Genomic DNA, 15,654 nt, shown 5'->3' on the forward strand with positions numbered 1-15,654 from the left:
TCCTGGTCAGCTTGGCGTGAGGGCCAGCCGCAGACCCCCGCGCCCCCCGGATGCAAAGAGCTGGGCGGTGGGCGGGTCTGAGCAACCCCTTCGCCAAGGTGCTAGCTGCGCGGCCCGGCTCCGGGAAAAGGATCTCCGGAGCTGAGAACAGCGCCTCCTCCGGGGGAGGGGCGGGAGCTGAGCTTGGGAAAGCTTTCCTAGGGAGTTGCCTTAAAGAAAGCAAGCGGGATTGCAGATCAGTCCAGCTGTCTGCTTTTTATACAATTGAAACTAGTCGTCTCCACTCGCTTCCCTTTGGAAAATTGCAAATCACCACCAACCTCGCACCAAAAAGAAGGAAAAAAAATAAAAAAAGAGAGAGAGAGAGAGCGAGAGAGAGAGCAAATCTCCTTCTCCCTTCTCACCCTCCCGTTCCTCTCACCCTCCCTTCCTCTCCAGCTCGCTCGCCCTCCCTCCTTTCCCTTGCGGCAGCCGCTCGTCTCTCGGACTAGGTCTCTCTCCGACGGGACTTAGCAACTTCTTGGTTATTTCTCAGCCCCTTTTCTATTTTCTCCACCCTTTGCCATGAACTGGACCTACAGACGCTGGGGAGGCTGTGCTTTCTGCCCCAGGGAATGGCGGTTCGCTTCCTGGGGCCGGGCCGGGGAGGATCGGCCGAGGAGAAAGAAAGAGTGATAGAGAAAGAGCTGCAGGAAGGAAGAGAAGGGGGACCTCCATCTGCCGCGGGCCCCGCGCGCAGCAGCGCCCGGGATGGCCCCGAGCTCGCCCTGCGCCCCCGGCTCCAGCAGCGGCTGCGGACCCCGCGCGCAGGACGCCTCGGGCAATCTTTAAAACCCTGAAGTCCGAAGAGACCCCGGAGGACAGAAGTCGGGGGGTGGGGGTGGAGCGGAGAATTTTGCAAGCTTTTCCAAGAGAGAAAAAGAGGAAGTCTGATCGTTTCTGCCTGTGCTAGCTTTTCACTTGAAAGCTCCTCTCTGGAGCATCTAGCCTTCTCCAGGAGTTATTCGAAAGCTGAAACTTTCAGTGCTCGCGGGCCTGGGAGAAGAAGGAGGGATTCCGAGGGTGGGATTGGGAGGAGAGCAAGCGAGCGTGCGTGCGTGTCTGTGTGTGTGTGTGGCGGGGTGGGGGCGTCGGGGGGACCTCGGGGACTCCGCGAAGAGGGCGCACCATGGCCGTGCCGGGCGAGGCCGCCCGAGTCGGGGCCAAGCCCGGCCACGCAGAGGCGAGGCCGGCCCCCTCATCGCCCCGGGGCCCGGGCTGCCGCGGCTGCTGGGGCGCCCTGGTGCTGCGGCTACTCCGGCGCTCGCAGAAACTTTCCTCGGCGCTGTGCGCGGGCTCCCTGTCCTTTCTGCTGGCGTTGCTGGTGAGGCTGGTCCGCGGAGAGATTGGCTGTGACCTGGAGCGGAGTGAGGAGGCGGCGGCGGCGGCGGCTGCGGCGGCAGCGGAGGAGGAGGAGGAAGCGGCCCCCGGGGCAGAAGGGGGCGTCTTCCCGGGGCTTCGGGGAGGTGCTCCCGGGGGCGGCGCGCCGCTCGGCCCCTGGCTGCAGCCCTCGGCGCTGCTCTTCAGTCTCCTGTGTGCCTTCTTCTGGATGGGCTTGTACCTCCAGCGCGCCGGGGTGCGCCTGCCTCTGGCCGTCGCGCTGCTGGCCGCCTGCTGCGGGGGGGAAGCGCTCGTCCAGATTGGGCTGGGCGTCGGGGAGGATCACTTACTCTCGCTCCCCGCCGCGGGGGTGGTGCTCAGCTGCTTGGCCGCCGCGACATGGCTGGTACTGAGGCTGAGGCTGGGCGTCCTCATGATCGCCTTGACTAGCGCGGTCAGGACCGTGGCCCTCATTTCCCTAGAGAGGTTCAAGGTCGCCTGGAGACCTTACCTGGCGTACTTGGCCGGAGTGCTGGGGATCCTCCTGGCCAGATACGTGGAGCAAATTTTGCCACAGTCCACGGGGGCGGCTCCGAGGGAGCATTTCGGGTCCCAGCTAATCGCTGGGACCAAGGAAGAGATCCCGGTGTTTAAGAGGAGGAGGCGGTCCAGCTCCGTGGTGTCCGCCGAGATGTCGGGCTGCAGCAGCAAGTCCCATCGGAGGACCTCCCTGCCCTGCATCCCGAGGGAACAGGTAAGCGCTGGCAGCCCCTCTCACTCACCTCTCGGGAAAACTTGAAACCCCTGGGATCCGCCACAAAGTGGTTGAGCGCTGGGAACAGAAGGAAAAGAGAGCCCAGAAAACTGTTCTAACTTCAGACTTAGTTGGAAACTAGCGGGGTTTTCTCCCCCTCTCACACAGTATTTTATAACCTGAACAACAGGAACCCGAATAAGTAGTAAAACTAGATGAGCTTTGCGGGGTCTTCCACAGCTGGGCCAACTTTTTAGATCTGCTACACCTGCGTATGGCTTGCCCTCATGCTTTCCTCCTTTAGCAGAAATGTTCGAATTAAGTTTAATTATTGTTTCAAGCGATGGGTGATTTTTAAAACGAGGATTTTACTAGAATTCTTTCTGTTTCTTTTTATAAAATTTCTTTCTTCTAAAGGGACAGGTAAACGTTTATGGACGTCAGTAAAAATATTTTACAGTTAAAGCAAGGAATACTTGAAGGTGAGGTGCTGATACGCGTTCTCGTCTTGCAGTACGTTTTACTTGAAGAGACTGCGTTTGGTGGTGCCCAGTTTGTTTTTAAGTGTGATTTGGGGACATACATTATTACATGCTCATGTGTTTTGTATTATCATAAACTTCAATTTGGGGAACAATATGTCTGAACTTAAGAATTTGCCAGAATCATGGACTGCGCTGTTAGTATCAACTTCAGAAAATGTATCTCTTGAGTTATCTACATGCTTAAGTGAATATTTAGAAATTCAAATGGATTTATACAGGAAACATTAATTCAGGGGAGTATTTCTAAATTGCTGGTAATATCAGTCTTTCAGGAAGGAGGAGGAAGAATCTAGAATTATGAGTGAAGTTATACCAAATAAAAGTTTAGTGAATTATGGGGACCAATTTCCTTATTATCATTAAGTGTTTTGAGACCATGGAGTATAGTTGCTATAAAGGGCATAAAAGAACAAATCCCAATTTTAAAAGCAGATTGTATCTGAGAAGAAGTACCTCAGTGTTTGCCTCTCTACTCCAAGCTGATTTGACACTTGGGGGTAGGGATGGCAGAGAGCTGGTTATGTACAGCAAGTGGAAATTTACACTTTTCCCATTTAAATTTATGCCTACCTGTGGTACTATTAGGACTTTAGGGAGTGAGAGAGTATCCTAAGATATACTAAGCTTTTTCTTTTTAGGTTATTCTGTGGATAATCATTTGGGTGTTTCTAAGAAATAGCAGTCACCATATGGTGTGGTGACCAGTTTGTTTCTGAAATGGAGTTGAATCCACAGAATGTGGTTGTTTGACATTATTTAGCAGAATGGATGACAGCATCATAGTCTCTGTGTTTATTTTAAAACAAATGTACTTATTTAGCTTTTCGTTTAGATAAAGCAAATATTTCTTGGGTTTAGCTTACTCTAAGAGTGAAGTTAAAAACAGGCCACTGACTGATACTCAGTTTTGGTAGAAATCTGGACATCACCAGAATAAAGTAAGCTGTCTACTTAAGGGTAAACCAATTAGGGGAAAAAAAACATTTTAATTTCTTTTTAAAGTCACCTAGGGAATGTCTTTTAAATGAAAACACTGCTAGTTTAAATGTTTTTTGAACACACTTTGCTTTAACTTATAAGGAAATGTGATCTGATCATTGCAAAATTTAACCTAAATTTCTAAGTCAAATCTGTGATTTAAGCATAAATAACTTGACTCCAAATTAATATCGTTTAGCCTCTGAAATTAAATTTCTGAAATTTCATAGTAACATTTAGAAGTTCAGGAGTTAAGGGTGGATTTACGATAAGAGGTTGTTTAGGGGAGTTAACCAGCAGCGTTAATTAACCTGTAGATTTTTATTGGTTTTCTCTGGTTTGAATTGATAAATGGAGGATTTGAATCATCTGCAGACTTGTAAGGAAATAACTGAGCTTTGCATTTTTACGTGTTTTGCTGATGACTTCTGTTGAAAATGTATATTTGTAATCTATTTTGGTCAGTTTTCTTAGCTGCTGTTTTTTTAAAGCCTGTGTTTATGAAGACTCTTCTAAAGTGAGAGACTATCTCTTATGGTTGATGGGAAAACAAGGTTCCATTTAGCAGAAATTTATTTACTGGAAGTTTTAATGAGGGCATGGGTGAGTGTGTACGTGTTAACTTAAGGCTAGTTTTTATATATGACCCATTTAAGTTGTTGCTGAGCATAATTGTTGGGGGTGGGTGGGAACTAATGTGCACTAGGATCTTATAAGACAGGGCGATATCTCATACGTCAGCCTGTGTGAAAAGTTCAGGAGCTATATAGTAATTGGCTTATCTGTTCTATCACAGGGAAACAAACTTCTCATTAAGGGTGCAAAGTGTACCACTGTCGTCCGCATGCTTTATGAAGTCAAGAATCCAAATAATTATAAAACACATATGTAACACTGGCCTGAATGCTACCTGATTAGGAGTTCTTTTCTGAAAGAACATCTACTCTTAAGACAATCGGCAGGCAACAAGTGAATTTTAAGTAGAGGTGTGAGGACATAAAACACAGAGAGGCTGGCAGCGGCCTGTTGAGAATTTATTTGGACCTTGCTCATTATGAGGTTTAAAGGTGAGAGAATTCCAGCCTTTTCTTTTCCAGATGAATGATAGTGGCCACTTGCTTGGGAACTATCTCTCTGCAATGACTCAATTCTAAAAGGTCAAGGAGAATAGATGATAAAATTTTCATAAGGCAAACCAAATGACAGATGGATTTCTGTCCCTCCCTTCCTCCCTCCCTCACTCCCTTTCTCCCTTCCCCAACCATACTGAAGACAGTAGATCAGCTATTACATATAGAATTGAGTTTTGCAGCATTGATCATAAAGATGGCTTCAACCAAAGAAAGGAGACGTAGATCTAGTCTTCAGTCCCAGAATTAATGGGACATGGGGTGTGTCTGTGAGATGCAAGTGAAGGTATCTACTTTAGGAAAGAACAAAGTTGGTAACATTTGCATAGCTTTTAGTTCAATCCTACCAGCCCAGTATCCTCAAGATTTTGTAGAACAGTGAGTCAAACTGTACTATTTTGTTTAAGAAGGCAGATGGTTCCATTAAGGTATATGTATCTTTCCTGAGCAGATGTTCACATCCCTGAGCAGGTATCACTGTGCCCTCTGAACTCTAAGGTCCTTAGAATTTCTTGAATTATTAGATATTATGCATGATTAATAAATGTGTTAGTTTTAAACATAAAATTTTAATTTAGCAATTTTTAACACTTGGAAATTGTATCTGAAGGGATGTCTCTCTATTCTCCTTATACATCAAAGAATGCAATTGGCCAGACATTCCCCTCTAATTACTGGGACCACCATGCACATTGATTTAAGAAAGATTCCAAGCCAATGCCATTTTATTTTAGTTACACATTAAGAAGAATTTAATATCTTTGCCTATGGTTTCACATAAAATAAACACAAGCTGTACGCCTCTCACTGTTAATGCAGTTTTACCACTTCATGACAGAATTCTTTGTGATGGGTACCGTATGAGTCAGAAATGTACAGCTGTATACTTCACATTGTGTAATTAAAAATCAAAGGAGTTTCCCAGACGTAAGTCCTTACAGCTCTCAATTAAACATCTTTAGCAAAAACATCTTTAGCAGATTTTTGTAGGAATGTAGCAGTTTTTGCAAGAGTCTAGTGGTTGGTTATCAAAAGTAGAATCAAGTTTTTCATCAGTGATGTAAGAAAGGTATTTTCAAGCAAAAAAGCCAACAACAAAAGTAGTAGAATATAGTAGTAGGTATAGTTTTCAATGGTAGGCATACGGTAGGCCTTCTTACATCATTGGTAAAAAGTATAACTTACTTGCATTTACAGTATAGATTGCTTCTGAAAATACAGAATGTATTGTCCTTTAAACTCCTAAATACATTTCAGGATACTATAACATTTCTCAAATTGAATAAGTTTCCAAAACAGCCATGGGTTTTTAATTCAATTGTAGCTTCTGTCACATTTCAGGAGTATAACTCTGCTCATGGCTATACAAAGAACAATATTGATTATGTATTACCTGCTGACAGAATTAAAATTAATTAATGCCAATTTTTGAAAACCCTGAAAAGGAAAAACAAGATTTTCTCATCCCTTGGGAAAGGTGAGGGAAAAGAATTTTTTGGTGTGTAGGGACAAAATTGTGATTTTTACTTTGTGAATATAGACATTTAAGGCATACTGAAAAACTGTTTTGACAGAAAGAGTTAGTGAATCTATATAAATTTACAGAGGTTGGAAGGAGGCAAACAGTAATTTTACTCTTTCTGTATTGAGCCTAAAGTGTAAAAAAGTTAAAACTGTAGAACTGAAAGAAATGCTGTGTATGCTGGGCTGTCATGTTAATTAAATAAACAACCAGAACAGTGACTCTGTGTATGAAATACATTTTGAAAAGCCTGGAGGGGAGGGGTGCAGGCAGGCAAGGGTGAGTGACACTGGCATGAAGAAACATTCATTAGATCTGCAGTGACATTTGTGTGAATTTGTTGTAGTCTGTTAGGAAATACAGCTCTGAGAAGAATCTCTTCAGGACTCTAGGTGAATAAAGGCCTCACCAGATTTAATCTCACTTCCCTTTTCAATAAGTTCTCATTTATTATGTTGAAGTAGGATGTTTATGAGCCTCAAAATTAGAATATATGTTACATTTTAAGATTTTCAATTAATAGGGTTTGTGCCAGTAACAGCCCAGCAGAGTCTATGTGGACTTCCTTGAAAACTTGGCATATTTAATCTAGCAAAAGAATGAGTTTATTTGGGGTTTAGGGGTGGGAGTTGGATTTTTCAGAAAACCTTTTTTGCATGGGGCAAGTTTCTTGAGCTTTGCGAAATTAGACGTAATCCTGCTCGTTTCTGGTGAATCGTTTTCATTGGCCATGTGTCTCCTATTCCATGGAGTCTCCGCCTCCCTTTTCTCTTCTGAGTGTGATATTTATAATTGTGTCTTGAAAAAAAAAGCCTCAAATATATTAGATTGAAAACTCAATTTGCGTTTATTTTCTACATTCATGTTTTCAGCGAAGCTCTATCAAAGAATTCAGAATGAGCCGGTCAGACACCTCCATATTCTTGCACCTAAATCTGTGCTCTGTTAATATTCAAATGACCGTTACTTCCTTTACATAGAAATTTAAATCCTTGTAGGAATTACCTATCAGTATATACTTTTACTATCGGTAGTATTTTTGAAAGGAGTATTTTTTGTTTGTTTTTGTTTTCCGTAAGGCTTTCCTGGGGAATGGTCTTAACTTTGCACTTGAGAATGTGCGTTTGCACTGTTGTCAACGTAAGATACACAGGTTTGATCTCTGGGGGGAAAAAGCTTAAAGATATGCAGAAGTTGTTGTTCAGAGAAAGATCTGTCAGATAGCAGTTGTTGAAAATATTAGTCATACGTGTTCACCCAAAATGTACACTATTTTAAAAGATGCTCTCCTTAGCTAATGTTATTCATAAAAGTTTTTGGTCAGTGAACCTATAAAAAGTCGTATCAACATATTTTTGTCTGTGTGTTAAGCCTTGTGCTAGAAAGCATACAGATTGCACACAGGTATGATGTAGCAGTTTAGCTCTGCAGAGCTTAGAGCCTAGTTAGGGTAATGAGACATCAACATAAGAAAAGGGGAAATCACAGTAAAATATCTAAATGACCTCTTAGCTAATCGTTGAAGGAATGCATACAATAGCTTAGAGCAGGTTTTAAATCTAGATCCAGAAACTGTTCACCGCTTCTGTGAAATTTTATGTAAAACTTCATCTGTTCATTTTTCTGGGGAAAATGTTGATATTTTCACAGATTTTCAGAAGGTCCTCAATACATAATGGTTAAATATAAATGTTTTATTTAGATTTTGAGCAGGTTTAGGTTTTGAAAACAAGGGAGAATTGTTTCTTTGAAGTGGAAATTAATTTAGTATACACTAATAGGACTTCTGAAATACAGGTAAAAATAGGATTTAGGACATGTTATACCTCAAGGTACCACAACGATGGTTCTCCTAGCCTGAGGTAGTCTATGGCTGTAAGGAACTTGTTGTAATACGATCTTAAAATGCTTAATTCTGTGCAGGCTGTAGTTAGGAGACTAGAATTAGTCTGATTTTAGAGAAAAGGAAACTGAGGGAGAGCCCGTTAAAAGTATGTGGCAGCCTGCGGCAAAATGTTGGCTTTTATCCAATTCTCTCTTGGACTTGAATCTGCCTCTGGGGGAACAGAGTAGGAAAGGAGTAAGGCAGATCATTTTAAGCCTACGTTTCATTTGTAATTTTCAACTCTAAATTCTCATTCAGAATTCGAAGATTGAGTAAAACCCATTTAGAAGACACATATCACAAAACTCTTTCGAGACCTTACAGTGAATTTTCTGGTCACCTACCAGGCAGCCTTCAGAATGTATTAATCAGGACTTGTCCCAGAAACGAATGCCAATTGCATTGCAGAGTCCTACTTTGTAGACTCTTTATCTCATCAAAGAAGAGTGTGTGATGGTGGTGTAAATATTGATTTCTGTTTTCATTTTAGTTTTTCAATAAATTGATTTAAAAAGTCAGGATTTCAGACTTCAGTTTGAAAAGTCATCTGCACATGGGTAAAGCATTTCTTTGTTAGCAAAAACAGCTGGTGGTTTTTGTTCACCTAAATTATTTTGCATGGTTTCTGTAGGAATCTGTTAAAATGTAAGTAAATAGGGTGTAATATTAGAAGTCATGAAGAACATTACCATCTAGAAGATGGAAAGCTATTTGGGAAAAGTCACAAACGAAACAGCTTCTGTCTGTTTGATTTGATTAGAGCTGTCATTTATTATTGAGGAATCGGAAGGATTATTACAGATTTTAAGTGTTGCCAGTCCTGCTAAGATAGTGATGAAGTTACTTACATGTATTCATGCTTTTTCATCCTAAGAATATGAATAGTTATAAGAGCACATGATGTCCGTTGGTGTGTGTGTACGTGTATGTGCAAGACTTTTTCCTCTGCCAGGAAATTGCTTTGGTTGCATCAATTTAGTGGAGAAACAGTGTCACCCAGTGGCTTTGATGAAAACAGTCCTGTAAACATTATAGATAAGCGCTGTCCAATAGAAATATAACAAAGTACTGAATTTTATATTTTCTAGTAGCCTTATAAAAAAGTAAAAAAAAAAAAAACAGGTGAAATGCATGATAATAACTGTTGAACTTAATCCATTATATCCTGTCAACAGAAAATCAACATAAAAAAGCAAGGTATTTTGTTTTCTGCTTTTTGTGCTAAAGTCTAAGTATGTGGTGTGTGTTTTCCACTTACAGCACATCTCAATCTGGTGCAGCCACATTTCAAGTACTTGGTAGACACATGTGGCTAATGGCTACCTTTTGGGACATTTTTAAAGAGGTGAAGTGCTTGAATACTAATGTCACCTCTTCTGGTCTGATGGAAAATCCATGTAGATTTAATGATATCACTTAATATACAACTGTTCACATTTGTATGTAGTCTTGATAGTGCATTTTTGTACCACTTACCACTCTAATAGTTGGCATGTCAGTCTGTTTTCCCTCTTTTCTTCATTTCTCATTATTGCACATATTTTAAAATATGTTGATTTTAATTGGAGCGGGAGTTTAACAGAGCCCTTAAATAAGGAAGCTTTTTGTTAACTTGATTTGTAACACAGAATCAGGTTTTCCAGCTAATTATGAATTTGCTTTTCGAAGTGTGATTAGTTAACAGCGATGGCTTATATATACAGTGTGAACACGTGATCAGCCTTGTTCATGGCGATTAGTCTGTAATTGGGTTATCTAATGTCTCTTTAGAAATGAAAGTGCTTATGTTTGTAATGCAGGTCGTATCTTGGTAACTTAGGAAACTAAAGCCGCAAACTGGCTAGTAGCTTTAATGGATGAAAATTCTAACAGTGTCTGTAAAGGGCTGATGATTCTTCACTATTGCTTATGTAAACACCACTCTCATGGATATACAAAAGGAAAATGCTTCCATTTTGTGTATAGAGAGGACTGGAGATTTTGATAGTGTGGAATTCTAAAGTAGGAATTGAGATTAGGTGGCTTTTGAAGCTCTGTGTGATTTCAAACTGCCGGGTAAACTCAAAAAAATGTACAGATGGAAAAGAAGAACTTTTAAATGTCACCTTCCTTCCATCTCCTTTCCCCAAGCTCTATGAATTCAGAACTGTAGTCATCGTTCCAATATTGCGTCGAGAAGTGATGAGAAAACAATTTTTAAATATAGCATGTTCCTTTATATACACAGATGTATAGAATTATTTTTTAAAGTATGCATTTATTTTGCATATATTGGTTTATATCTGTGTGATGTTCATCATGACTTGACTTATAAATCAAAACTTATAAATGACTTTATGATGACTTTTGATTCATAAATTTCTCCCTTTTAAAGCGAGATCTATTATGTATCTTTGCATTAGAGAATAAAAATAGTGAGATACATAGGTTTTTACATATCCCTTAGGAAATAATCTAGAAAGAGCAAAGGTAATAGAATCTAGATATACAAAGAAGCACATTGGTCTTAAATGAAATAATGTGGACTCAGTCTCACTCCTGGTGAAGCTGGATTCATTTAGACTTCTTGAAGCAGCTAGCTGGAGAGTAAAATGCCATAGTAATCGTAACTGTTACTTGAAAGAGTTTGTATTTGAAAGTAACTAGTCATTTGCCCCGGCTAATTTTGAAATTGCTTTAAATTAATGTAGAGGTTGGTCTTGTAATTTTTTTTTTGGCCAGTCTTCTCTTCTGACAATGTAGTGTATGTGTGTGTATGTATATATTTTTTTCCGAGAAATGCATTTTATTTCACGTTTATTTTTTAACATAATAGATTCTTCTCAGTCAGAGTGTGTTTAAAAATTTAAGGAATGCCTTTCTGTCCCCTACACCCCACAGTACCTTGTCAGAATATTGAAATAATTTTATGCAAAAAGCTTGTGGTTTTGATTTAATAGGATTTTAATAGAAATTTTCCACCTTCTGAAGTAAGTTGAAATAACTGAATATTTATGCTATGTTTGTGGCAGGTATTTTCTCCTCTTCAGGTATAATCCACTTAAATAAACCTAATGGAAGTTTGAAGTCAGAGCAGTATTATTTGGGGGGGGGATGTTTTATTTTGTGGTGACTCCTATGAAGTCAGCCTCCTTTGGACATTGTTAAACTAGGTTGAGCACAGGGAAAGGAAATCGTTCTTATTTTTAAACTAAGTATTTTAGAGGATGGAATTAACAGGTCCGCTTAGGAAATGGTCTTCAGGAGGCAGTGAAACATCCCCTTGTTTGGGAGTTAGTATTTTGGGGTCCCGACTCAGCAGCAGTCTCCCAGGAAGTTGGGAGAGGCACCCTGAGTTGCCTAGGCTTCCTTGAACATTTGCTTTCTAGGCTCAAAAACTGAAGAAGTCAGATTCACATCACAACGGTTCTCATTATAAAAGGAATCAACATTTTTGGCCTCCTTGTGTCAGCCATAAGTATTTGCTTTAGAAAATTTCATCCCAGTGCCTTGCTTGCAGTAGGCGCTAACTGGCGGAATAAATGGATAGAAAAGAAAGAAATGATTTTAATCTGAAATATTTATTCCCCTAATCTCCTGAGATTGAGCTAGTGATTAAACCCATTGAAGTAAACTTCTATAGAGAAGAAAAGAAATAGCCTATTCACTAGTCTGTGAACTTACATTTTGAATGTTTGTACTTTTATTACTTTAAAAATATTCTCTGCCATGTGTCAGATAAGGGGCTGAATTTGCCTGTGCCTTTCATGGTAGGAAATCCCACGTTCAGCATGAGTCCTAGATATTTATTTTTAGCTCACTTCCAACTGAAAATAACCAAAGCCACCACCAAGATCACTGTGGTGTGAACTTTAGAAAGGTCTCTGAAATTAGGGTACATTTTTCAGAAAAATAAAAATTCAAGTCTTTCACGTGCAACTAACACATTAATTGAGAAAGTATCAACTTTGACGTTATTTGTTCTGTCACTTTCCACAAAGTGTTGGCAGGTGTTCAGCTACACCCTTTTACAGTCAGTCTGTATCCTATTAGAGGTTCTTATTCAATCGCTGCATTTTCTGAAAAGTCTAATGTAAAGTAAATACTATCTCTTTTTTTAACCTTTTAATTGTGCTCAGTTACAAAATATAATTTGAGCCTGTTGCGTCCAGAGATGACTTTGTGAAATTAGCTTATTTCAAATGTCATCCAACTGTAGCGCTAGTCCAATTGTGCTGAATAATCTAGAAGTTTGGTAGCATACTTCAGAGTCCAGAGGAATTTAAGAATCAACAGTTCACAAGGTTTTATTGAAATGACAGGTTTTAGTTTATCTAGTCAATTTTTTTTTTTTTGGTCCATCTAGTTTTTAATAGAACTTGACTTGTTAAAATAGAAAGTTTTAAGTCAAATAAGAATATTTTGTTGCTGTAGTTATAATTCTTAATAGAGCTATTGTCATCTCCTCTCACTGAAATCAGACATTTCTCTTCTGAGTATGTTAGGCAGATTATCCTGCCTTTAAATAAACTAGGAGTACAGTTTAGAAATAAAAGTTATTTCCAACTTTGTTTTCTGGGAATAAGTTTCTTTTAGTTTGTGGATGTCAAATGTTATCATAGATAGATCTTTTAGAAAGGCTGCCATTACTGAACCCTTTGAGAGTTTGAGATATCTTTGAATATATTATTTTTAAAAAATCTGAATGTTGTTTCTCTTTGAAAACATAAATTACAAACTGAGAATTTAGTTGTAAATTAATTCATCTTTTGAAATAAGCAAGGTATATTCTTTTGGTAAAGGAGCCATTTCTAAACTTATTTGACATTTTTGTCAAATGTAAAATAAAATAAAAAATTTAGGAGCAAAACCTTCCACTCTATTTTCATTTTGAGACAGGAAGCTAACTGTATGTCTTTACCATTTGAAGAGTGTCTGTTTTTCCTCTTAATGACTTGTTTTGGCTACATGGAAATTGTTTTTGCTAGATAAACAGGACCTAAATTATAGCACAGTTATTAAGGCAGTAGCCTCATTTTGTCCACTTCTCATTCCTTTTTACTTGAATAATAATGGGATTAGCTCTTCTTCACCCCTTCAGAGAATGACAGCGAGAGCTTTTAAACCTTTTCAGTGGACCTTCTGAAGCCATTAACTAGTCCTCAATGAAAAGTGAGAATTCGGTTGGGAATGTTGGATCCAGATATAACTTAACACCGATTAAGTAAATTATCTAAAAAATAAAGTGGCATTCAGAAATGGAAACTGCCCACAATAAATAAGTGAAAGAAGTGAATGCTAGTATTCTGCTAGAAGAAGACTAGATCAAAATCAAAAGAATTCCTCAGTTTAAAAAACATGTATTTATTGTATGGTCTTTTGGGGGTATAATGTCGGTGCCCTTAAAATCTAGAACTCCTTATGATTTGGAAAGAGGAGACCCTGCGGGCGTCACTCCTGGACGCTGGGCAGGATGTCCAGCCATGCGTTAGCTTAGGATCTGTGCTTAGACCAAAAACACTTCGATCATTTTCCGGAGGTCATAATGCTATTCCTGAACTTTCCTGACATTCATTATTTTCCAAGTCGTCGATTCTTACATTTTAGTTGTTTAGCACATTTATCGCTTTGACTTATAACTGTACCGTTAGGGCAGTCTTGTGTGAACTTTTACCTCTTACGCGACCAGATCGGTGAAAAATGCCAGCAAGTAAATATATCTTATTTAAGATCCACTCTCTCTATTTCACATTGATTCTTTGTTACCTTCTAAGTATTTCAATATGCCTGGCTTCTTATCTTCTTTTTCCCTGGGACCAATTAATCTTATGTAATTATTATAATGCCATATTAATCAAACCCTTGTTTATGAATTCTAACAGTAAACGCCTCTGATTAGTAGATTTATAGACTTCCTTCAGATGCTTTCAGAATTTGTAGGAGATGGCCTGACCTCACCTACTGATCATTACACATTATCTGGCACTTTCTAAATAGAGCTGCTATACGTCTTCAATGCTATAGTTCTCGAATTTTAGTGTGAATAAAAGTGATCTGGGAAACCTATTAAAATGCAAATTCCTAGGTCCTAAGGTCAGATACTCTGATTTAGTTATGTGTAGAGCAGGGTCCAGAAATCGAGTTTTAGAGCATTTTGGTTGCCTCAGTGAAGAAACACAGGACCATAAACTTCTGTCTACTAAAACTAGACAGAAAGTTGGGACTTTTGCAATCTGATTAAGCAAATAGTTAAAAAGTACTTGGCTTGGTATCATGGGGAAAACTTATTTATTTATGTAAACACACACGTATACGTACGTACGTAGACACACAGAGAGATTATAGTTAATCAACCTATGACATTCATAAAATTTTCACTTTGATTTCCCCATTGAGGATACCTCAGAGAAGTTATTCGACACTCTGCAGATCAATTTCTTCTTCTGTGAGAAAGGAGTAACAATTTCTTCACTTATCTCATACGCTGTTACAAAGCTTAAATAAAAATATATTGCCCTACAAATGTTAAGTAGAAAGAGTATGTGCACTCGACAGAGACAGGCTGAAGCTTTATAATGTAAAGTTCCTTCAACTTTCTGAACTTGAATAATCCTGTCTGTAACATAGGAATACTACAGCCTACTTCTTAAGGGGTGAAGATGAAATTAATAGAAAGAATGGACATCGGTTCTTGTCAAACATTCCCCCCGCCCCGTGACTGAACAAGAATATTCCTACCCATTAGGGCCATGTCATTGAAGGCTGTTGGTAAATGTCAGAAAGTATAACGCAAAACAACGCAAACAGTTTTGCATTTGATAAAAAAATAGACTTGCAGGTCTACAAAAGATGCAGGTTTTCTTAAGTTAAATGATATTAGACGGTTGCTTAAATTACAGTTAAATTACAGAAGAGCCTGGAGATTCAGACAAGCTCACAGTGGAAGAAGAAACATTTGACAAAGATGGTGACAGGTGCTTCAGAAGAAAAAGATGTGAAGTGACAAAGGATGAAGGAGGATATTTAGGAAAATTGATGGAATTGAACATGTTTGTAAAAATAGCTGATGGCTCCTTTGAGTCAGCTGTGCAATCACGTATCATATAACCCCATCGGCAACGTGATTTGTGCTCTTGCTGCCATTATACGCCATATTTGGTTCTGAGAAACAAAGTTATTTCTCAAAATTTTTAGCTTAAGTTTTTGTGGCGGCATTCTAGTCATACCCTTCTTTTTTGCTTGCCAATGAGATCATTGTTCTCAAATAATAGGGACTTCCTGCTTATAATCTGTGGAAAGCAGCTAGTTCAGTGCTAGTTCAGCAGTGGCCCTCAGTGAGTGTTGATTTCACCACATTAGCATATTCCTGTAGCTACTCTCTCTTTTTACCAGCTTCCACAGGGCCTCAACACTCAGACCACTTTTCTTCCAGATTTTCCCACCCATTGAATGATTTTTGAGTCTTGAGTGAGGTGCTTGTTTTGGATTGACCTCCACAGGAG

General features: G+C 39.5%; 1 protein-coding gene across 1 annotated transcript in view; it reads left to right on the forward strand.

The window, feature by feature from the left end:
- Window positions 1-1,168: 1,168 nt before the first annotated feature.
- The window catches only part of PDE3A (phosphodiesterase 3A), a gene marked incomplete at its 5' end in the record, with an annotated part of 303,909 nt that continues 289,423 nt past the window's right edge, over window positions 1,169-15,654 (forward strand). Inside the window, one exon of the mRNA XM_082666458.1 lies at window positions 1,169-2,113. Within this exon, the coding sequence (XP_082522584.1) occupies window positions 1,169-2,113 (945 nt within the window). The remainder of the gene's footprint in view (window positions 2,114-15,654) is intronic.

The sequence above is a fragment of the Grampus griseus genome (assembly GCF_964374135.1).
Source record: "Grampus griseus genome assembly, chromosome: 11".
NCBI lineage: Eukaryota > Metazoa > Chordata > Mammalia > Artiodactyla > Delphinidae > Grampus > Grampus griseus.